Raw genomic sequence first — 23,101 nt, 5'->3', positions numbered from 1 at the left:
CTGGAAAACATCTGTGGAGGCAAGGGAAGGAATGCAAGATTTGAGCCCTTCATTTAAAAAACAAAAACAAAAACAAACACACACCACACACGTTACAAATAAAAGCCATTAAAAAAAAAAAATCTTTCAGGGCATACTGTTTAAAGGATAATACATCGTCAGCATCTCTTTAATTCCTCCAAAATTACTCTCCTGAAGTGTAATTCTGTTTCACAGTGCTACATTCTGAGAATAATTCCTTACTAAGGCCTGGTCTACACTACAAAAGTTAGGTTCACATAAGCTGCCTTGCGTTGACCTAGTTATGCACGTGTCTACACTTAAATTTGTTTCCCATGGATAAATGCCCCATTGCAAACACATTGTAACACCACCTCCTTTGAGCAGTGTTGAGCCAAGGTTGATGTACTGAGGTTCATACGGCGCAGGTGAAGACATTGTTACTTATGTCATCCCTAACAGTCCTCCAGCCGATGTCTCACAATGTCTGACACGGATTGTTCTGGTGTCAATTGTGAACTACACTGCCCAGGGGTGACAGAGAGCAGAAAGCCTTCCTCCCCTTTAAAGCCCCACAAATTTTTCAAATGCTTTTTCCTACTGTCCAGCTTGACAAGTGCACCTAGCCGTTCTCCATTGTTGCGCACAACTCCCCAGCTGACTACATGCTACAGATAAGTTCCAGCTTGGAGTCGATAGGAGATACTTGATATGGGGAGAAGAGGCTGTGTGAGCACAGCTACAGACCAGCTATAGAAAGGTGAACATCTATAAACAGATTGCACAGGGAATACGGGAGCAAGGATATAACGTGGACCAGCAGCAGTGCCTCATGAAAGTGAAGGAACTGCATCAGACATATCAAAAGGCCAGGGAGGCCAACAGTTGATCCACTGACAAGCTGCAGACCTGCTGCTTTTACAAAGAGCTACATGTCGTACTTGGCAGTGACCTCAATACCACTCCACACATCACCGTGGATACCTCCGAGGGGCCTGAGTCACAGGGCCCTGCCATGAACATAAATGAGGAGGAGGAGAAGAAAGATAAAGGACATGCTAATGGGAGGAGGGGTCCAGCTATGCCATAAACCAGGACCTGTTTGAGACTCCACTCCAGTCCAGTCAGTCCCAGCAGTCAAGCCTGGAGAAGCCTGATGCAGGGGAAGGCGCCTCAGAGGCACATGTGTAAGAGGAGGTTATTTACCCATCACTGCAGGTTCTTCAAGATATGTGGTCTCCATCTGTAATCCACTTGGAGTTATGCATGCACCCCATGCACCTGGAGTTGGAGAATTTTAAAAGTAGTGTCCACTGGGCATCCGACAAAGTGGGCATTCACCCACGAAAGCTTATGCTCCAATACATCTGTTAGTCTTAAAGGTGCCACAGGACTCTCTGTTGCTTTTTACAGATCCAGACTAACACGGCTACCCCTCTGATACTTGTCCACTGGGCTGCGCATGGGCCCTCGCTCACCTCATGTTTCCATACAAGGCAATAAAGGACAGGGCAGAAGGACCGCATTTCCAGTTCTTCCTCTACCGTGATTCTGACAGACCTGAAGCAGAGGGGAAGGAGGATGGGAAGTGGAATACAGGTAGGGAACCATACATCTCAAAGAACCTCCAGTTACAGGTAAGTAACTTTCTCTCTCTTTTTTTTTTTTTTTTTTTTTTTGAGTGATTGTCTCTATTGTATTCCACTGAGGGTGACTGATAAGTAGTGCCTAGGTTGAAGGAGGGAGTGATGAGGAGTATGGAAGGGTTGTGCAGAGAACCGCCGTGCCAAAGGAGGCATCTGATGCTAAGCCCTGGCGTAGCGTGTTGCTAAAGTGTGCACAGAATTCCATGTGGCTGCTCTACATATGTCTATGAGAGGCACATCCTGAAGGGAGGCTGTGCTGGTAGCCTGAGCTCTAGTGCAGTGAGCCCATCTCTCTGGTGGGGAGGAAGGCCCGACAGCTGATAGAGATTGATGCAGCCAGAAATCCTCCTGGAGTTGGCCTGTCCCTAGTCTCTTGGCTACTGCAATAAATGGTCTAGGAGACTTCCTAATATGTTTTGCTGGATGTCAAGGGAATGGAGTTGGTGTTCTTCTGCAGAGGTATGTGGTTTTGGGAAGAAAACAGGTAAGTGAATGGATTAGTTAAAGTGGGATACCACCTTTTGTAGAAATTTAAGGTGTAGACATACGGAGACCTTATCCTTGTGGAATCCTGTGAACGACAGATCTGCTATCATAGCTCCGAGTTCACAAACTCTTCTTGCCAAAGTAATAGCAACCAGGAATGTGACTAATGGAAAGGAGAGATGTGGAGGAAGATGCCAGTGGCTCAAAGGGGGGTTTAATTGAAGCCAAGAGTACCAAATTCAAGTCCCATTGAGGTCTGAACATCTGGAGGGGAGGGAAGGTTCTGAGGCAGCTCTTCCAAAATCTAGTGGTTAGCAGATGTGTAAAGTCGGAGCAACTCTTCACAGGTGGATGGAATGTGCTGATTGCCGTCAGGTGGACTGTCAAGTGCTATGGGCAAGACCCAATGACTTTAGAGCTACGTCGTCGAGGATTAGGGGAATTTCTGCCACTTCTGGTAGAACTCCTTTATGTTAGCCCAAGACGAAAAAGTCTCTGTTTAGTCTGGTAACATTGTCTAGTGCAGTCCTTCCCGCTGTTAGAGATGTCTTGTATAGCTGAGGAGCATGTCCATTCTAGAGTAGATGCCCATCCAAGTACCATGCCCTTAGGTGGAGTGGATGTGGAGTGGGATGCCACTGTACTGGGTCAGAAGATCAGGGAAGTTCAGGATGGGAATTGGTGGACAGGACATGTGCAGGAAACTGGGGAATCAGAATTGTCTGTGGCGGAAGGGGGGCGATAAGAACGACCATTGCCCTGTCTTTTCAGATTTTGTGGCGCACTCTAGGCAGGAGCAGCAGTGGAGGAAAAACATAGTTGAGCTGGTCTGACCAAGAAAGTAGGAGAGCATCGCCCCAGGAATGATAACCAATGGCTCCCCTGGAGCAGTACGTGGTGCACTTGCTGTTGGTCTGAGAAGCAAACAGGTCTCTGGCTGGGGTCCGCCGTTGTTCAAAAATGTTGTGTAGCACTGTATCGTGAAGTTCCCCCTCGTGGTCGATCGCAAAGTGTCTGCTGAGTGAGTCCACGAGTACATTCTACATCCCTGGAAGATAGGCTGTGGATAGGGTGATCTGATGTTTGATGCATCAGGTCCAGAGGTTCAACATTTCTGTGCACAGAGTGGAGGATCTTGCTCTTCCATGTCCCCCTTGTTCGTTGATATGGAAAACAGTGGTGATGTTGTCTGACATGATCAGGACATGGTGACAGCAAGTGAGTTGGAAAAAGGATTTGCAAACCTTTTCATACTGTTCAAGGTTCCATAAGCCTGAGGTGCATCCTGGATACTCAAGGTGTCCATATCCCTTTTATCATATGGTCATCCATATGGGCTCCCCAGCCAACTAAAGACGCATTGGTAATGATAATTTTCTTTGGGGAGAAGGAAAGAAAGGGTACTTCCACACGTACATGTGGGTCAGTCTACCATAGGAGGGACGACAGTACCCTGGCCAGAACGGTCAGCCTGAGGTCCATAGAGTGATGGTTCAGTGAGTACATGGACTGGAGCCAAATCTGAAGGCAGCGAAGGTCACGTAGGTACACGAAGCCATGTGGACAAGAGACAGGCAAGTCCTGCCTGGTACTTCAGCAACAGAGAGTCTTGTGGCACCTTTAAGACTAACAGATGTATTGGAGCATAAGCTTTCGTGGGTGAATGCCCACTTCGTCGGATGCATGACGAACATTTGTGTAACGGGCACCCCATATAAGGAAAAGTAACGGCATTGTCAGAAAACACCAAGAAGCCCTTCACTCAATTTGCAGCCTATTCTGGGAAGATTGCAAAAGTGTGTCGGGAAGATCAGAAAGACCCTAACTCTCCTATTCCTAATATGGTTATCGCTGCATAAATGATGTGTACTTTGTTTGTGGTTTTCGGCTTTAAAAAGGCTCAGCGTACTCTGTTTCAGGGGAGCGGTATCTGACTGCTACCCCCAACGCGTTGGTATGTATACAATAAACGGGCCTCAGGCTTGAGTCTCTGATCAAAGTGGATGCGTGGGTGACTTTTTCCACAACACAAGGAAGTCTTTGAGGTGGGACCAGGAAACGAGATCTTCGAGTCTTTTGTCATTTATGTGGCAGTTCATAAGGTCTCTGATAAAACTGAGAAGGCCTGTACGTTTGGGCAGACGACGGGCAGTAGAACTTCTGTTTCAGGGCAGGAGTGTATATTTCCAACAAGCGGAAGGTAGTCCTGGAGTCTTTCATTGTATGTAAAGACTCATCTGTCTTTTGATTGAAAAGATGGGATTCGTCAAAGGTCCTCAATGGTGTTCTGGACTTGCACAGGAAAACCAGAAGCGTGAAGCCAGGACTCCCTACACAACATCATAGCTGTAGCCATGACCTTGGAGCAGGTATCAACTGCATCTACTGTGGACTGGAGAGCAGTTCTGGCTAGAAGTTTCCCTTCCTTGATGAAGGCCTAGAAATGGGCACAATCTCGCTGTGGCAGGGTACTAGCAAATTCCTCCAACTTAGTATAATTCAGGAAGTCATACTTAGCCAGGAGAGATTGATAATTGGCCATCCTGAACTATATACTGGAGGAAGGCAAGACTTTCCTCCCCAGAAGATCAAGATGCTTCCCTTCCTTTTCTGCAGGAGTAGCTTGAAGGTGTTGCTGTTTAGACAGGTTGCTGCAGAGAACCAATGAGTTTGGATCAGGGTGGGAGAACATGAATTCTGATCCTTTGGTCAGGACGTACTATCATTTCTCTGATCCTTTAGGAGTAGTGGTACAGGACAGGGGTATGCCACACATTTCTGGCTGGCTCCAACATGGCATCATTCATTAGGAGAGCTATTCTCACCAATGCCAACGTGTGAAGGATATCCAGAAGTTTATACTGCGAGTCTTGAATCTCCTCCAATGGGATAGTTGTTCCCCAGCAACTCTCCTTAGAAGCGCTTGGAATCGTCTGAAGTCATCTGGTGGAGAGGTAGATGACAATTACATCCTCAACCGGTGAGGAGGGTGGGAATCTAGCCAGCCCTGGCAGAACCACCGGGACTCCGTATAAGATTCTTCCTCTGCTACTGGTTCCGCAAACCTGCTTGATGGATCCCTTGGAGGGAAGCAAGTGGCGACTCTCATGGATTGGGCGGGTTATAAAGGAGGATGCTGTGCCCAAGGCCCCCAAGATGGCCAGTAAGCTAGATCCACAAGAGGTTGTGGGGTTTCCCATGGCATGGGGTAACAGTGGCTCTGGGGAAGATGATGGAGTAGTTGTTCCCATGGATGTGCAGATCTCCGTGATGGTGCATAGGAACAATACAAGTAGTCCCGATGAGTATGCACAGCTCAGACGCAAGGAGTCAAGCATGCGCACGCACAAGCAATACACTAGCTATGGTGGCTTTATGCAGAAGTAACTTTGTTCCCCAAACAGTTTGTAGTATAGACACAGCCTATGCTGAACTGAAGTACCTCATGGTCACTGGTACCAAGCACCCCTATTCTAACGTTCTCACTCAGTGCCTCCTCTCTATGAAAGTCAATTTCATTATTCATAACATTCAAAATTCCAATCTGAACAGTGTCAAGCATAAAGGGGTCTTTATCTCTGCCTAGTGCCTCTAGATGTTTCAGGAACAAACAAACAGTTAACCTTTAGGCATTTTAAGACTAATATATTATAAAGACAGTTACAATTAAAGAATACCACCCATTTCTTCACGATCAAACTTCTTATATATAGAAGAGTGTAACTGATCAGTTGATTTCCACAGATGTACCAGTCATATTCCCCTGTAGCACTATAGGGAAACTTAAGTAGTTTGTCACTGGAATCCCAACAAGATACTTTTGATAGAAAACGCATGGGTCCAAGATGGCTTTGAAACATTAATCCTACAGCTATGCTGACAACTGGAGTAACTGCAAAGTTCCAAAATGACATAAAAAGGATTTTAGGCACCCTTTTAGTGGAGATCAATTGAAATACTGTTTGCAGTATATGCATGTAAATGGCAAACCTATAAGTGTCAATGTTTTTCTGAAAGATCAATCTAGTTCAGGTGAGAATTAATTCAGGAAAGTCCTATGCTTGTGTTATAAAGGAAGTCAGACTAGATGATCACAATGGTCTCTTCTGCTCTATCATCTAATTCAAAGTTCAGAATTCAAAGTTCTGTCAGATCAGTGGATTATGACAAACATGGTTTAATGTGAAACTGAATCTGAATCACAAAAATCATGACTGAATTAACTGTTTCAAGCATAGGAAACAGGACAAACATGTTTAAATTCTAGAAGTCAGACTTTCTAACCAACAACTCAAATTCAATTTGCAACATTGAGCAGTATTAAAAATAGTTTTCTGACATACCTTTTCTATCTGTTTTCTGAGAAGGGATGGACGATGTGGGTGTAGGCAGTTTTGATAAAGTAGATGCTCCATTAGCATCAAAAGATTTCTTTGGCTGGTGATCAGATTGTAGAGAAAATGGAGTAGGAGGAACAGTGCTTGGGGTAGATGTTGGATGAACCACTGGTTTGATGGGATGTTGTACTGGAGTAGAACTACTGTGAGTCTCTGCTCTTGGCAGTCTGTAGTCTCTGTCATTGTGTCTGCTTGTCTGAGACAAAATATTCTGAGGGAGTATACTACTGGCATCACTGGAATGCTTGTCTTCCACTGTTGCAGGGTTCACAAAGAATGTTGCAATAAGAAAAAAAAAGATTAAGTTAGAAACTTCACTAACACTGCAAGGATTATGACTAATTCAGTAGCATGCTAATGTTTAAATCTGATGAGATTTTAAAAAAAAATAATGAAAGCCTAAACTGCCAGCACAATAGCTACTACAGCTCAGTATTGGCAAACAAGACAATCTGATTTTACTCACTGACAACATGCACCTTCTCAAACACTATTAGACCTTTGCCCAATTTAGAATTCCAGTAAAGTAATCTTGTTAAGGACAAACTATTTTGTAGAGAGTTTTCTAGTTTCTAAGGTAATTTTTAAAGATTTCATTAAGACACCGACCAAAATGAAATATTTACATATGCTATATTTAATCGGAGAGACTAAATTATGGCAGACATCTCAGCGCAAAATTTTCATGTTTTATGAATTTCTCTTCTATACGCCATGTTCGTCTCCTGTTTTTTTTTGTTTTTTTTTTTTTAATACAACCGAATTTTGAATTCTTGTTTTTAAAAGATAAAAAAATGGACTGGAATTCAGCTTCAAGCCACTTCTGATTAGCAGAATATAAAACTTATAACAGTATAACATATATGAACTTCTTAATTTGCATGCTGTCACATAACAGTGACTTTAATATGTTATATTGGAGCACAGAATGTTTCATCCTTCCTGATTGCTAGTTTCTCATCTGTCATGCAACCTTACCACTGGCAATGATGCAAATTGACATGAAATTCACAAAAGCAAATATTTATTGCAATTAGGGCTGTCAAATGATTTTAAAAAATTACCACAATTAATCTCAGTCTTAATCATACTGTTAATAATAGAATAGCATTTATTTAAATATTTTTGGATGTTTTTCTACATTTTCAAATATATTGATTTCAATTACAACACAGAATACAAAGTGTACAGTGCTCACTTTATATTATTTTTTATTACAAATATTTGCTCCCTAAAAAAAAAAAAAAAAGCTAAAAAATGGTATTTTTCAATTCACCTCATACAAGTACTGTAGTGCCATCTCAATGTGAAAGCGCAATTTACAAATGCAGAATTCTTATTTTTTACATAACTGCATTCAAAAATAAAACAATGTAAAACTTTAGAGCCTACAAGTGCACTCAGTCCTACTTCTTGTTCAGCCAATCGCTAAGACAAACACGTTTGTTTACATTTACAGGAGATAATGCTGTCCACTTCTTATTCACATCATCACCTGAAATTGAGAACAGGCATTCACATGGCACTGTTGTAGCCGGCACTGCAAGGTATTTACATGCCAGATGTACTAAACATTTGTATGCCCCTTCATGCTTCGACCACCATTCCAGACGACATGCTTCCATACTGATGACGGCTTCTGCTCCATAACAATCCAAAGCAAATTCATCATCATGAGTCAGATGCCATCAACAGAAGTTTGATTTTCTTTTGTGGTGGTTTGGGTTCTGTATTTTCAAAATTGAAGTATTGCTCTTTTAAGACTTTTGGCAGCATATTCCACACCCCGTCCCTCTCAGATTTTGGAAGACACTTCAGATTCTTAAAACTTGGGTTGAGTGCTATAGCTCTCTTTAGAAAACTCATATTGGTACCTTCTTTGAGTTTTGTCAGATCCGCAATGAAAATTTTCTTAAATTGAACAACGTATGCCAGGTCATCACCTGAGACTGCCATATCACGAAATATATGGCAGAATGCAGGTAAAACCATGGAGCAGGAGACATACAATTCAAAGAGTTCAGTCACACATTTATTGCCCCCCCCCCTTTTTTTTTTAAACAAGCGTCATCAGCATGTCTTCTGGAATGGTGGGTCAAGCACGGAAGGGGCATGCAAATGTTTAGCATATCTGGCACATAAATACCTTGCAACGCCAGCTACAAAAGTGCCATAGGAACACCTGTTTTCACTTTCAGGTGACATTGTAAATAAGAAGCGGGCAGCATTATCTCCCATAAAGGTAAACAAACTTGTTTGTCTTACTGATTGGCTGAACAAGAAGTAGGACTGAGTGCACTTGTAGGCTCTAAAGTTTTACACTGCACTACAGTACTTGTATGAGGTAAACTGAAAAATACTATTTCTTTTCTACAATGCAAATATTTATAATCAAAAATAACAAAGTGAGCACTATACACTTTGTATTCTGTGTTGTAACTGAAATCAATATGTTTGAAAATGTAGAAAAACATCCAAATATATGTAATAAGTTTAAATTGGTATTCTATTAAGTGTGACGAATCACGATTAATTTTTTAATCAAGTTAATTTGTTTTAAGTTAAAAAAGTGAGTTAACAGTGACTGACAGCCCTAATTGCAATATGCAATTTTTGCATCTATTCTTCTTGTAATGTGCATTTTCTTTATATAGTGCAGCACCTGTTAAAACAGATTATATTTTCTCCAAATATTAGTATGCTGCTCAACTGCAATTTATGAAGAAACAGTGATAATAGTCAGGCCCTTTTAAGCCTCTAGTATCTTAAGTACTGAAGAAAAAATACTGGGAGAAGACTATCACAGCAGCTACAGAAAAAGATTGTGTCTTCAAGCTGAAGGACAAATGCTACACATATAGTGAGTAAGTGATAATTACAAAAAAGGAATACTAACACGGAACATTGATATAATTGAATGTTCTAGTTGGATAGGCTCAAAGCTACTCAGACATCATCATCAGTGGGCAAGAACATTTGGAGAAGTTGTCTGTAGTTGCAATAGATTTTAGGGAAAAAATGAGCTGGGCCACCTTGACTCACTGCCACAAAAAGCACATGCTAGAGAAGAGAGATTTCTTTTTTAGTTTGGCAAAGAAAAGTACTGAGAGGAAGTATGCAACGCATACAAACCAAGAGCATTTAATTGTCAAAAAACAAAAAACAAAACAAAAAAAACATACTTCCACTGGCGAACCCACTGGCAGCTGTTGCCTGCATCACCTCTCTTCTGTAGTCCCTATCTTTTGGGAAACTGTTAACTGATATTTTGCTTGCTTCTTTTTGTCTCTGCTCTCTGCAAAAAATACAAATAAAGTAAAAACTCAAATCAAGTATAATGTTTTCTAGATTATATACTTTGATTAATAAATAAAAGCATATCTATACCTTTCAAGCCACTCTTTTGGTTTTTCCCATTGTGAAACTTCTGTTCGGCAGTTATAGTAGTATTTTTTGCCAGAAGAGCTGATGTGCTCAGACCAGTCATCCGCAGAATCGTAGGACTTTGAAAATATGAACAACAATGTTGGAGAAACGACTACTTGACAGTTTTTAAATAAGTTACATAGATTCTACTATATTCAAAGTTGCAAGATGTGTAGACTTTTTCCTTCTCATCCACTTTGAAACACTACCAATGTACGTAAGGGACAATGTAATGTCCCTCCTCTATCACCTCCCAAACAGTACTGCTTCCAGCTGCTTCAAACAATTCACAGGTTCTCCTATCATCTTACCAACCTGACTAAATTATAGCATAAATTGAGATCATTGGATCATTGTAACATCACTACTCTCTACAATGAAGTCTTCAGCATGCTAATGATTTTGGATCTTATATTTCTGCAACTGAAGAACCTCCTCAGAACGTCCAGATGATGTAAATAAAAAACTATTTAACCTTTTTGTTATATTTTAGAAAATAATATTTGGAGGATTCTCTCTGTTTTTCCCCATACATCAACCAGCATAAACACAGCAATTTTTGGTAACTGAGTGCTTGAAGCATAGGAAGTGGTGTGCGCTAGCCAGTAAGCAATAAGGCTCAAAACCCTATTACTGCTTCCCATAAGGTTCCAAAAAAATAAAGAGCCTGGGGAGTTAGGTCAGTCTACTGCTGTGGAACCAAGAAACTAGAGTAAAATCCTTGCCAATGATATATTTAGGGAAAGTATTTTTTTCAATTGCTATATGTCTTTTCGATTAAAACTGTCAAAGGCAAGACAGGTACATCTGGAAACCCTAATGACAATTAGCTATACTGAAACCATCTAACAACGTATAACCTCTGCCAAATGCAATTTGTGATGCTGTTCCCTCCATTTTTAGTATATAATTGCCACTTGGGTTTACTAATTCAATAAAATATGCAGAACTTCACCCTCCATAATTTAATCGAAAATAGCAAAAATCGCGTATATAAAACCGCGCAAGGCATATTTGGACATTGATGACCATTAATACTTACTGCATCTGAAGTTTTACTTGGATTATTGCTTGGATTAGAAGAATGTGAATTTGAGCTATGAAGAGCACTGTGGTTATGTGAATTTTCTTGTGGAGAGTAACTGGTCCCTAAAACACACAAATATAGTTCACCATGAAAGTTTCTAGACAAATTAAACATATCTGTATTTCAGAGCATGGAAGTATGTCAATGTTTTAATTAAAAGTGCAGTGTATCTTCTTTTTATCCTCACTCACATCCATATACTTAATACACTTCACTATGGATCTCTATTAAGGGAAAGTTTGAAAATTCCATGAACAATTTCAATCAGTCTTTGATTTACATATAGCATATATGATGCAGCTATGTGAAAATATCTTCCACGTTCTACCAATAATTTAACTATAAAATTTAAAAAAATCTATCTGTAAGATTCAATTCATGTATCTATCTGAGTAGTTCAATCCAGATTTCTCCAGAAGAGACTCAGCTATCAGGCCACTAGAATATAGGGAGTTGAAAGCAGAAGAACTGAAGCTCCAACTAAGAGAGGCCACAAAAGCAAGAGTTATCAACGGATTAAATTTGGACTAAATAACATTTTCCCATCCATTTTGATATATCAAGGTTATTTTAGATATTTGTCAAATATAAGGAAGAGGAAAACTACAATTTAGTGGAGGGATATGTTTCAATAAAGAAAGTCATAAATATGGTGGGAAATCTGAGTTATGTTGCAATACTCACAATACAAGTACACTTTACAGTATTTAATAAGATTATAAAGTATTTGACTATAAAACTGATGTTCAATTCTAGAAGACATAATGAAGTTCTACCCTAAAAGGACTAACAGGAGCATTGTGAGATTCCATGTTTAAATTTCATAAAGAATTTGCTTAGTTTACAAGTTAAAAAAAAATAGTTTTCCTAATTTCTATCCCTACAATCTCAGCCTGAAATCTGAAAATAAAGTAGTATAATTTCCTGACTGTACCTCCTGAGTAAATGATTATGGCTGTACAAGGATAAGAGAGGGTAGAAAATGGTAGAATTTTGGGGCCCTAGTTAATAATTTTCTTATGATATACAAACCACAACAGACTCCAAATCAGATTGTTTTTTCTGCAGCACCAATGTGAGCCAAAAAGAGTAGTAAAAAAATCATCACAAACATTATTTCTACAGTGCTTAAAAGTGTATTTGGATATTAAATGAATACATATATGTAACAGATTTGTTCATTAAAAAGGCTCATTTTACATACAAGTGATAAGTCAAAGACTTATTAGTTTTATAGACACTAAATTTTAGTTTCTTCACCCAATTGTAAAAGATAGTGAAATTATCTAATAAGCTATTTAATTCCATCCCCTTGTCAAAGCAGGAATGTTTCCTGGCCTATAGTATTACAGTGACATCAAGTCTCTCCATAATTATGTTCAAAACCACCTTTCCCTCAGAAGAATGATTTTAACCACCCTCCTCATTTTGCCAAAACTATACATGTCTGAAGTTTTACATATATGGTCTTGTGCCAAGGTAGACTAGTAAGTTTGAGGCAAATCAAAGAAGGCTTTTTGGAGATAAGAAATCAAGAAGCATACTTCCTGAAAAAAATAATCTTTCTAACTTTGTCTCACTGTTTCTCTAAGAGAACATCTACACTGCAGCTGAGGGTGTGATTTTGCATGTAGACACTGCCACATCCTAAACACTATTTTTAGCGAGCTAGTTAAATTAAGGATAGCACAGTTATGTCTACACAAACTGAAAGTCACACCCACAGCTACAGTGTACACATACCCTAAGACAGAGGTGGGCAAACTACAGCCCGCGGGATCCTCCTGCCCAGCCCCTGAGCTCCTGGCCTAGGAGGCTAGCCCCCGGCCCTCCCCTGCTATTCCCCCTCCCCCGCAGCCTCAGCTCACTGCACCGCTGGTGCAATGCTCTGGGCGGCAGGGCTTTGAGCTCCTGAGGCAGCGCAGCTTCAGAGCTGCAGCCTGCCCCGGTGCTCTGTGCAGTGGCATGGCTGGCTCCAGCCCGGTGGCTGTAGTGCTGCCAGCCACCGGTGCTCCGGGCAGCGCAGTAAGGGGGCAGGGAACAGGGTGGGTTGGATAGAGGGCAGGGGAGTTTGGGGTGGCGGTCAGGGGGCAGGGATGTGGATAGGGGTCCGGGCAGTCAGAGGGCAGGGAACAGGAGGGTTGAATGGGGGCAGGGTCCGGGGGGGCAGTCAGAAAGGAGGGGGGGGTTGGATGGGGCAGCGGGGGGGCAGTCAGTGGCAGGGGTTCCGGGAGCGGTCAGAGAGAAGGGGTGGTTGGATGGAGCAGGGGTCCTGGGGGGTGGGGGTGGGCAGAAAGGTGTTGGATAGGGCAGCAGGGGGCAATCGGGGTGGAGGGTCTGGGAGTGGTCAGGGGACAGGGATCCTGGGGGGCCATCGGGGGCGAGAAGTGGGAGGGGAGGGGTGTCAGATGGGAGGGGCAGGCCACGCCCGACTGTTTGAGGAGGCACAGCCTCCACTAACCGGCCCTCCATACAATTTCAGAAACCCGATGTGCCCCTCGGGCCAAAAAGTTTGCCCACCCCTGCCCTAAGAGCGTGGTCTGGAAGATTCAAATTCAGTTTCCTTCACTTGGTCTTGAGGCACTGTTTCCATGAAGTTGATGGATAGATTTCAGAAATGTATGCAAGCCTGACCATGTCTGCATGTGACCCTACGGAATTATCACTGGTTCAGAGCCTAGCAAAGCATCCAAGTTCTATACAGACTGAGGCTGAATTTCAGATTGGCCGACTACCATGTCACAGGCTCTTAGGCTTAGACTTCTGGCTTCCTTAAGTCCTAGTTGAACTGCCAATCCATTCAACTCCGGAAACCCAATGTGCAACAATTTCACTACAGATTTTTCACCTTTAATTCATGATACCGTTGTGTTAACTGATTCATTATCTACTGTGTTACCACAACAAATACATGCGCCTTTTCAAAACGCTGGATATCTGCATCACGAAACATTTAAAACAGGCTGGTTACAATGTACTGTTGCAGTCTTCTTACAATAAAATGTATCTATTTTTAAGGCAGATCTAATATTGTTTTTTTAAATTGCAACATTTTTCATGTTTCTCCCTGCAATTAGAGCCTACCTTCCAACAAAATTTTAATTTGGGAATGCTTTTAAAAAAAAAGTTGTGTCATAAACGTCAGTTAACAAATTTAAAAAGGTTTTTTTCTTAAATGCCAGTCCTTTAAAGTGAAACTGAGTTAATTCCTTCTTGTGCAGTGTACCACACGAAAAGGTAGTGAATATTGGTGATCTTTGCAACAGCATTTTGAATTGGGCAAGACAACATTTGTCAAGGCCAGAGACAAGAATGTTACAGTAGTCAAGATGCAGGATGATGAGGGCTTGAACAAAAATTTTAGCTGTGTGGAAGGCAGCCAGAGAGTAGGGGAATAGAGTCGCATCCTATTTTGTCTGTTCTCTTTTTGAATAAATCAACGAGATCACATGCTGAGCGCAGTGGAGAAAGGAAGGAGAGAAAGTTTAAGGAGGGAGCCAAATGTGATGAAAAGGCAGTTAGGATTGCAGGTACAGGATTCGGTTAGACTGGAGAAGTAAAGATGATTAGCTAAGAAAATGACAGAACAGAAGGAGGAGAGAACAAGTCTCTAGTGTAGGAATTCAACATAGCCATGGGATTTCTGCTAGAGAACAGGAGAAGAGGAAACAGATTTTGGGTGAGCCAGGGATGGGGGTTGGTAGAGCAGATTTTGCAATGGAAGAGAGGGACAAAGAAGGCAAGGGTGGAAAAGAGTGTAGAATAGAGATGACCAGGACAAAGGAAGAAAGGATGAGAGCAGAAGAGAAATCATGAACATTGATGGACTAAGAGTCATAAAAGCACTAAGTGGCAAGGTCAGAGGGACGGTGTAAGTAGGCGATGTTGGAAGATCAGGTGGTGGTCCGAGAGAGATCACCTATCAAAGGAGAGATGAGGAGGAGAGTACTGCTTGGTGAAGACCAAGTTCAGTGAATGGTCATTTTGGAGTGTTGAACCAGAACTGCAGGTCAAAAGCAATGCAAGGGTGAGGAGACAGGCAGCTATGGGGTTGGATGGGTCACCAACATAATAGTTAAAGTACCAGGAATCAGTGCAGACCAACAGTGAGAGGAAATGAGAGCCAGGAGTTGGAATCAGAGAGGAAGGCAGACAGGGAGAAGCTGGGCACCGGGTAGATGAGGGGGGAGAATAGTTTGATGCAGTGCAATTCAAATGACAAGAGTTGGAAAGGGGAGTGAGAACATGTTGGTAGCAGCAGGAATGGCATAAGAGAAGCCCGGCACCCCTGTTATGGTCCCCATTAGGGTCTCTACTTCATAGTAGGAGTGGAAACGGGCTGACTTCAGGAACTGGCTCCCATCCTGCAAGTGATACTCTGGGGGACAGTAGGCACCTGAAAAGGAACTAGGAGAAGTCCTTGGAGTTAATGTCCAGGTTACCAGGGAAGAAGAGAATTGGGCAAAAAATACAGAAGAGCCGAGGGAAAGACTGACCAGGTAGCTAGGCAGCTCTGCAAGGGAGAAAGAAACCAGGCATCCAGTCAGCAAGAGCAGAGGGGATGACCAGGCAAATGAGAAGCAAATGTAGAAGAACAGACCAGACTGAGGGGGAAATTAAATGAACAAAAAAGAGACAAGGTTAAAAAAATACTTGTATTTAATGGTCTGTAATGTGATATCTTCCTACTACCCTATTTCCCTGTAAGCAATTGCAGTAGTTGTCACAGGGGTACCTGACTGAGCGTGCATTCAGTGAGGAGTAATCTAAGACACTGAATTTTGAAAAACTTACACTAAAGAAAGCAGATATAACTCACCACACACAGAGAACACATGATGTTAGAAGGTGACAGTCACTTTTCATGAGCTGCAGTAATATGAAGTCAGTACGTATCTAGTTTTCCACCAAGACTAACCACAAACTCTCCCGGGGATACAAGCTGCAACCATCTACACACATAACACTACTTTTTTTTTCTACCCTGTTCTCTCATAGTTGCAGCCCAGGACATTAACCCTGGTCACTTAGTGGCCAACATCCAAGTTTAACCATCAATTATACTTCAACAAGAACTCTGTGCACATAATAGAAAGTTTTAGCTTTAAAGTTTGCTCACAGCCCAGCATTGCAATAAAACAGCATAACATTGAAGAATATTCTGAAGACTGGAATGCCAAACTTTTCAGCTTCACTTAAAAAGCAGCAGGTCCAGTTTTACTACAGTGAGAAAAATCTCTTAAAGCATGGCAGCTTCATGTTTACTAGGCTAATGGTGCAATCATGGACATATGCCTACTATTACATGCCAGTACCCAGAACAATCTTCCAAGAAAGAGCTGTTATATAACAGTATTTGTGTCCAAGCACTAACAAGATAAAAAGATGAGGTGTACTAGTGAGTATATAGAATTCTTTTGTACAGCATCCTTTGCAAGCATGAATACTGTAAAGCTTCCCACCACCCTGTACACTAAAAAAAAATTGCTTCCATTTTGGATTCCTACTTTAAACATCTTATTCTTAATATTTATGTTTCTTGAAGACTGAAAAATTCTATTTATCTAGTTCTGCTATATTTTCTTTATTTCCTCTTCCCCCCTTTTTATATTTGATACATTCACATAAAACAAGTAAGCGTTCCATTAGTTCCTGTTACTTATTTTGACTCAACACTGATAGTAGCAAAGCTTTTGCCATAGCTATCAACACATTAAGACTGAGTACTCCTTTCTTTGCATTTCTTCACCTATTTGAAGAAAATCTTAAATCATCACTCATGAACACTAAATCTCAATCTCTCCCACAGAGTTACTGCACATGATATACACCTCTACCCTGATACAACGCGACCCGATATAACACAAATTCGGATATAACGTGGTAAAGCAGTGCTCCAGGGGGGCGGGGCTGCGCACTCCAGCAGATCAAAGCACGTTCAATATAACGCGGTTTCACCTATAACATGGTAAGATTTTTGGCTCCCGAGGACAGCGTTATATCGGGGTAGAGGTGTATTGCGATCAACACCTGAAAACTACGTAAAGGTCCTTGCAGATGGGACATTCACCAAACTGAATATTTCAAGCACTCTATATTAAGGAGCAGGAGGCCCTTGATGAGGGTAGACTAGTTTAAAATCAAAAATTTAAATCACTAATTTTAATCATGATTTAAACCAGCTTCTTGCAATTTAGGCCTTAACATAGTTTTGCCATAATTTAAAATAGGTTTCTTTTAAAAAATAAAAGTGTGTTTAGTTTAAATAAAGCCTCTAAGTTAAATAAAACAAGCCAATTCAATTTGAAAAAAAAAAAATCAATTAAAAAAAAAATTAATGAATTTTTGTCTACGCTGACCTTGATGGACCATGGTTAAGGTTGAATGGAGCTTTGTGAAGAAGAGATTTTCAAAGTGCTCTAAAAATCCCCATGCATAATGACCTGAAAATTGCTATGCCCACAGAGAAGCATGGTACAGTTTGTGATGCAAACTCAAGATCAAGGTTCCCAAGATAGGGTCCCCTATAAAATGACCTGCTTTTAAAATTTTCAGGTTCTTGTATCTTTTCTGTCCACAATTAAGGAAAAACCGAATGAAGGTTTTTATTGTATATAATTCTACATTTGTAAGTTCAACTTTCATGATAAAGAGATTGCACTACAGTACTTTTAGTAGGTGAAATGAAAAATACTATTTCTTTTGTTTTTTACAGTGCAAATATTGGAATAAAAAATATAAAGTGAACGCTGTACATTAATCACACAAACATTAATTTACCTCCACTGTGCAGTAAGACTATCCCCATTTTATAGATGGGGAAACTAAGACAAAAATATATCTGAAGGCTTGTCTATATACAATTTTTATACTTATTTAATTAAATCTGCATAAAAACAATTTAGCTAAGATGAAGTCCCCTAGTATGGATGCAGTTACAGCAGTATAAAGGTGTTTATACTGGTATAGCTTGTTTCAGAGTGAAGGCACAGACTGCGGAGGTGTTTCGGGGGGAGCAGGAGACCTTGCTGAAGGGGCTGGGGTGGGGAAAAGGGAAGTTGAATGATGGAATAATGAGAGGAGGATGGGGAAACTTCTAGGAATTAAGGGAAACACAACAGCTGTATGTGCTCCATACAGTATAGCTACATATACAGAGAACACATGCTTTCAAAAACTTTGAAACTTCACATTTAACAAAAAGAGGAAAACCCAGAAATTAATTTACAAAAAAAGTTATGGCACCTCTGCCCTCACTCATGCTACCCCTAGGGGAAGGGTAATACTGAACACCTTTCCCCTCCCTGCATCAGACCTGCAGCATGGTAGGCAGTCTGGGCCTTACCTCACCCCTCACAGATATCTCCAGCTTTACAGCTAGAAGACTGAGTCCCCAGAAACTCTCCCACATTTGCCCTTCATTCAAACCTTCCTCGCTAGTTCCACTTCTGACGAAGCCAGAGGAAAATTAAGGGTTTACCTACATGGGAAAGTTATATCTTTCCCTACAACCGTACAAGTTTAAACCATGATAATTACAACAGTATAACTTCCCATGCTGACACTTTAGGGCATAAGAGTGCTTTTTTCTGGTTTAGCTTAAGTTGCTTTGGAAGCAGGTTAAGCAAGCCAAAACAGCTATTCTTTTTCCACAAAAGCAGTACACACAATGGGAGTCAGAATAGCATAACTACAGCAATATAATTATACTATTATAACAGGTGAAATTTTCTTCTGTAGACAAGCCCTAACAAAACCCTTCATTAGTTGTGCATTAATGTTGTTTTAGAAGTGCTCCACACCATTCCTATACACTGATCCCCTAAACCTTAACTTTAGCCCCTTACCTTAAGATGACAAGGAGTCCAGTGGCACCTTAAAGACTAACAGATTTATTTGGACATAAGCTTTCGTGGGTAAAAAACCTCACTTCTTCAGATGCATGGAATGAAAATTACAGAAAGTAAACTTACAGAAAGTTCACTCCATGCATCTTAAGAAGTGAGGTTTTTTACCCACGAAAGCTTATGCCCAAATAAATCTGTTAGTCTTTAAGGTGCCACCAGACTCCTTGTTTTTGTGGATACAGACTAACACGGCTACCCCTTGATACTTACCTTAAGATGGCATCACTGTCCTAAGGAGGCCCTAAGGGAAATTACAGCATGCCTCCCTAAAACATGGAAGATGGTGGGGAAGGTGAAGAAGAACAGTGTTGTGGAAACCGAAGAGAGGTAATGTTTTTGGAAGTAAATGATGCCTAATGCTGCAGACGCAAGCCTCCTGAAATGCCTGCATCAGCTCTAGCAAGCTGCTGCAAATTCTCCCCAGATCAAAACTGCTGCACGTAAGAGTATAAATAGGAACAAGAATTTTGGGTTGTCTACACAGAAATGGCAAGTTTTTTTAGGGCAGGGTAAGGTTATATCATATTTCTAGGACTTAACGTCATCTTTCCCAGGGCAGACCTAAAATTTTGTGGGAAGTGATAAGAGACATGACTTTCACTCTGCATTTTCTGACTTTAGTTTATGCCTTCTTTGCCCTAAAGGGACATGAGGAAGGCAATCTAGTGTAGTGGTGTGGCAGGCATTACCTTAACTCTGCATTTCCTGTTTTTTAACTTTTGTATTTTATTGAGTGTTTCCTGATTTTTGGAGGTTGTAATGTTCAAGTGCCAACTTCCATGTTCTAGAAGGCTATAAGGCACAATGATCAGCAACTTGGACTCATGTGTTTGTTAGCAGTCATACTTTAGCCCATGAAATAAACAAAGGCTGAACATTCTTAGCTGCTTTACAGTAAAGGGAAGTATATTCCATAACCAAAGCTGAACTTCTTGCCCTTCCCGTTCATCTTCCAAATAGAAGATCAATTTTTATTGTTGTTTTTATTTTAATTTCTTCTCTTTTGCTATACCTCTAGTACCAACAAAGGAAAATATACAATGTATCCAGATACAATGTTTTTCCCCCTCTACCTGGCTTGAACAAAGACTAGTCATTTGTTCCTTCAACCCCCCCCCCCCCCCAAACATCCCAGCCAGCATAATCTTAAATAAACAAGTGGACAGTCTTTTACTTCCTACATCCTCATACATTGTCACTAGGATATGAAAATGATAGTTCAAATGCCACAGCAAAAAAACACAAGGCAACACACTTGTTGTAAATTAAAATGATCTGCAAAACGGACATTTCCCATTATGGACTACAAATGTTAGTAGAGAAGTCCTACCTTTTCCCCCCTTTTGAACATGTGTTCAATGAAGTAACTCATTTTATACATACAGACATACCATAAATGTGTAAGTCCAAACAGTAAAAATTCTATGGAAATACCATGAAACAACTTTTTAAGATGAAGTAATGACACTTCAGTTAAGGTTAGTGCTTCCATTAGTTACTCTGGACTCAAACAAAGAAAGTCAACACCTGAAGCTAATTTAGGTTAATTTATATGCTATGAACTAAAGTAATATGACTTGCAAGTGGCTTGTATTTTCACCTAATATGGAACTGATTTCTTAATTGATTGAGACAACTGAAGAAAGTTCAGTTTCTATTCAAGCATAGTGACTCCAGACTCACGGACACTGAGTATTTATTAATGAGATAAGTTTAATAGCCCATGACGTTTCATGGGGATAATTACCTTGCTGCAATCAAAATAACTAAGTTGCATTAATCTACACCTTTTGTTATTTCTATCCAAGCAGCTGTTTGGATACTATTTCAGAATAAAGTATGAATGAAAGCCAATAAGTTATTTTGGTTCAAGTTTGAGGGTAGACCAGCCGCATTGGAAAAACAGATACAACTGGTAACGGAATACTCCAACTCTCCGCAGTATTTTAATATAAGAAATATCAATTAGGGCCATATCTAGACTAGGGGGGGAAAACAACTTGCCCTGCAGGCCTGGTCTGCACTAGAGAGGTAGGTCAACAAAAGGCAGCAGAGGTCAACCTGGTTGTGCATGTGTCTACAGTTAAATTTGTCTCCCACTGACATAAATACCCTCTTATGTCGCCTTAATAATACCACCACCTCCCTGAGAGGCATAGAGCCACAGTCAATGTACTTAGGTTGACGCACTGTAAATGTAACCGCTACATTACTTCTGTCAAATCTAACTGTCCTCCAGCAGCTGTCCCACAATGCCCCACACTGACCACTCTGTTCACCAGTGACCCCCGCTGCCCATGAGTCATGGAAATTGGAAGCCTGCCCTGCCCCCCCGCCCCCTTTAAAGCAATTTTTGAAATTCCTTTTCCTGATTGCCTGCTTGGCAAGCACACCTACCAACTCTCCATTGTTGAATGCAACTGCCCAGCTGACCATACTGGCTACACGCACCAGATGCACTCCTGCCTGGAGCAAACAAGAGACATTAGATCTCCTGGACCTGTGACGAGAAGAGGCTGTGCAGGCATTACTCTGAACCAGCCATAGAAACGTTGATATCTACACAAGCAGATTGCCCCAAGAACGCAGTAGAAGGGGTATGACAGGGACCAGCAGCAGCGCCGCATGAATGCCAAGAAGCTTCAGCAGGCATACCAGAAAGCCATGGAAGTCAATGGTCGATACGATGACAAGCTGCAGACCTGCTGCTTTTACAAAGAGTTGTCTGCCATACTCGGCAGAGATCCCACCACCACTGCCAATAACACCATGAATACCTCGGAGGAGTCCAAGTCACAGGCCCCTGCCATGAACAGTGAGGAGGTAGGGGTGGTAGACTAGGAAGAGGAGGAGTACTGGGGACAGATGACAGTGGGATCCAGCTGCGCATTGAGCCAGGACCTGTTTTTGACTCCACCACAGTCTAGATCAGGGTGGGCAAAATTTTTGGTCCGAGGGCCATATCTGGGTCTGGAAATTGTATTGTGGGCTATGAATGTTCATGAAATTGGGGGTTGGGGTGCAGGAAGGGGTGAGGGCTCTGGCTGGGGGGGATGACACTGGGGTGGGGCCAGAAATGACAGGTTCGGAGGGCGGGAGGGGGCTCCGGGCTGGGTCAGGGGGTTGGGGTGTGGGGGGAGGGCTACAGCTGGGGGTGCAGGCTCTGGGGTGGGGCTGGGGATGAGGGGTGCAGGACATTGCTCCGGGCTGGGACAGAGGGGTTCGGGGGCGGGAGGGGGGGATCAGGGCTGGGGGCGCAGGAAGGGATCAAGGGTGCAGGCTCTGGGTGGCATTTACTTCAAGTAGCTCCCAGAAGCAGCAGCACGTCCCCCCTCCGGCTCCTAAGCAGAGGCGCGGCCAGGCAGCTCTGCACGCTGCCCTGTCCACAGGCGCTGCCCCTGGAGCTCCCATTGACCAGCTACGGGGACAGTGCTTGGGGCAGGGGCACCATGCGGAGCCCTCTGGCTGCCCCTAGGTGTAGGAGCCAGAGGGGGGACATGCCACTGCTTCCAGAAGCTGCACGGAGTGGGAAAACCCCCAACCCCGCTCCATGGCTAGAGCGGGGCAAGCCCCAGACCCCGCTCCCTGGTGGGAGTTCGAGGGCCGGATTAAAATGTCCAGAGGGCCAGATGCGGCCCACGGGCCGTTGTTTGCCCACCCCTGGTCTAGACTCTAGCATGGGTGAGACAAATTCTATTATTTGGAACATAACTTGTCTTCATCAGGTCACAATATATGCTTGCTGGTGCTCATCAGTTCAGAAAGTGACCAATTACTTGTTACTGCACAGTGTCACAGCACTCATAAGATCATTCACAAACAGAATTAATAGGTGCACTGACAATGTTATATCCCTACATGTACAACGATTCACTACACGATTCATACCAGGCTGCAAAAGCTCAGGGCCAGGTAGAGCACATTACAACACCACAGGTTACTCTGGCTCACTAATAAAATGGTCTTTCAAAGCCTCCCTGAGCAGTATAGCTCTGCATACAGCTCTTTTAATAGCCCTTCTATCTGTCTGTTCAGATTCAGCAGACAGAAGCTCCACCTCCATCCTCCACCTCAGCAGAAACTTTTCCCTCTTTGCTTCACAGATATTATGCAGAACACAGCAGACAGCTATAAACATTGGGATATTTTTCT

At 42.0% G+C, this 23,101-nt stretch overlaps 1 protein-coding gene across 2 annotated transcripts in view; it reads right to left on the bottom strand.

Moving 5' to 3' along the window:
• Positions 1–23,101, bottom strand: part of WAC (WW domain containing adaptor with coiled-coil) — a 111,415-nt gene that overhangs the window by 55,118 nt on the left and 33,196 nt on the right. For both annotated transcript variants that reach the window (XM_065398120.1, XM_065398119.1), the window contains exons 4-7: positions 10,998–11,104; positions 9,917–10,032; positions 9,712–9,824; positions 6,476–6,784 (exon numbers count right to left, since the gene is read on the bottom strand). In XM_065398120.1, the coding sequence (XP_065254192.1) occupies positions 6,476–6,784; positions 9,712–9,824; positions 9,917–10,032; positions 10,998–11,104 (645 nt within the window). The remainder of the gene's footprint in view (positions 1–6,475; positions 6,785–9,711; positions 9,825–9,916; positions 10,033–10,997; positions 11,105–23,101) is intronic.

Source organism: Emys orbicularis, chromosome 2 (genome assembly GCF_028017835.1).
Source record: "Emys orbicularis isolate rEmyOrb1 chromosome 2, rEmyOrb1.hap1, whole genome shotgun sequence".
Lineage (NCBI taxonomy): Eukaryota > Metazoa > Chordata > Testudines > Emydidae > Emys > Emys orbicularis.
The sequence above is the reverse complement of the archived record's forward strand: the minus strand, read 5'-3'. Positions and strand labels throughout refer to the sequence as shown.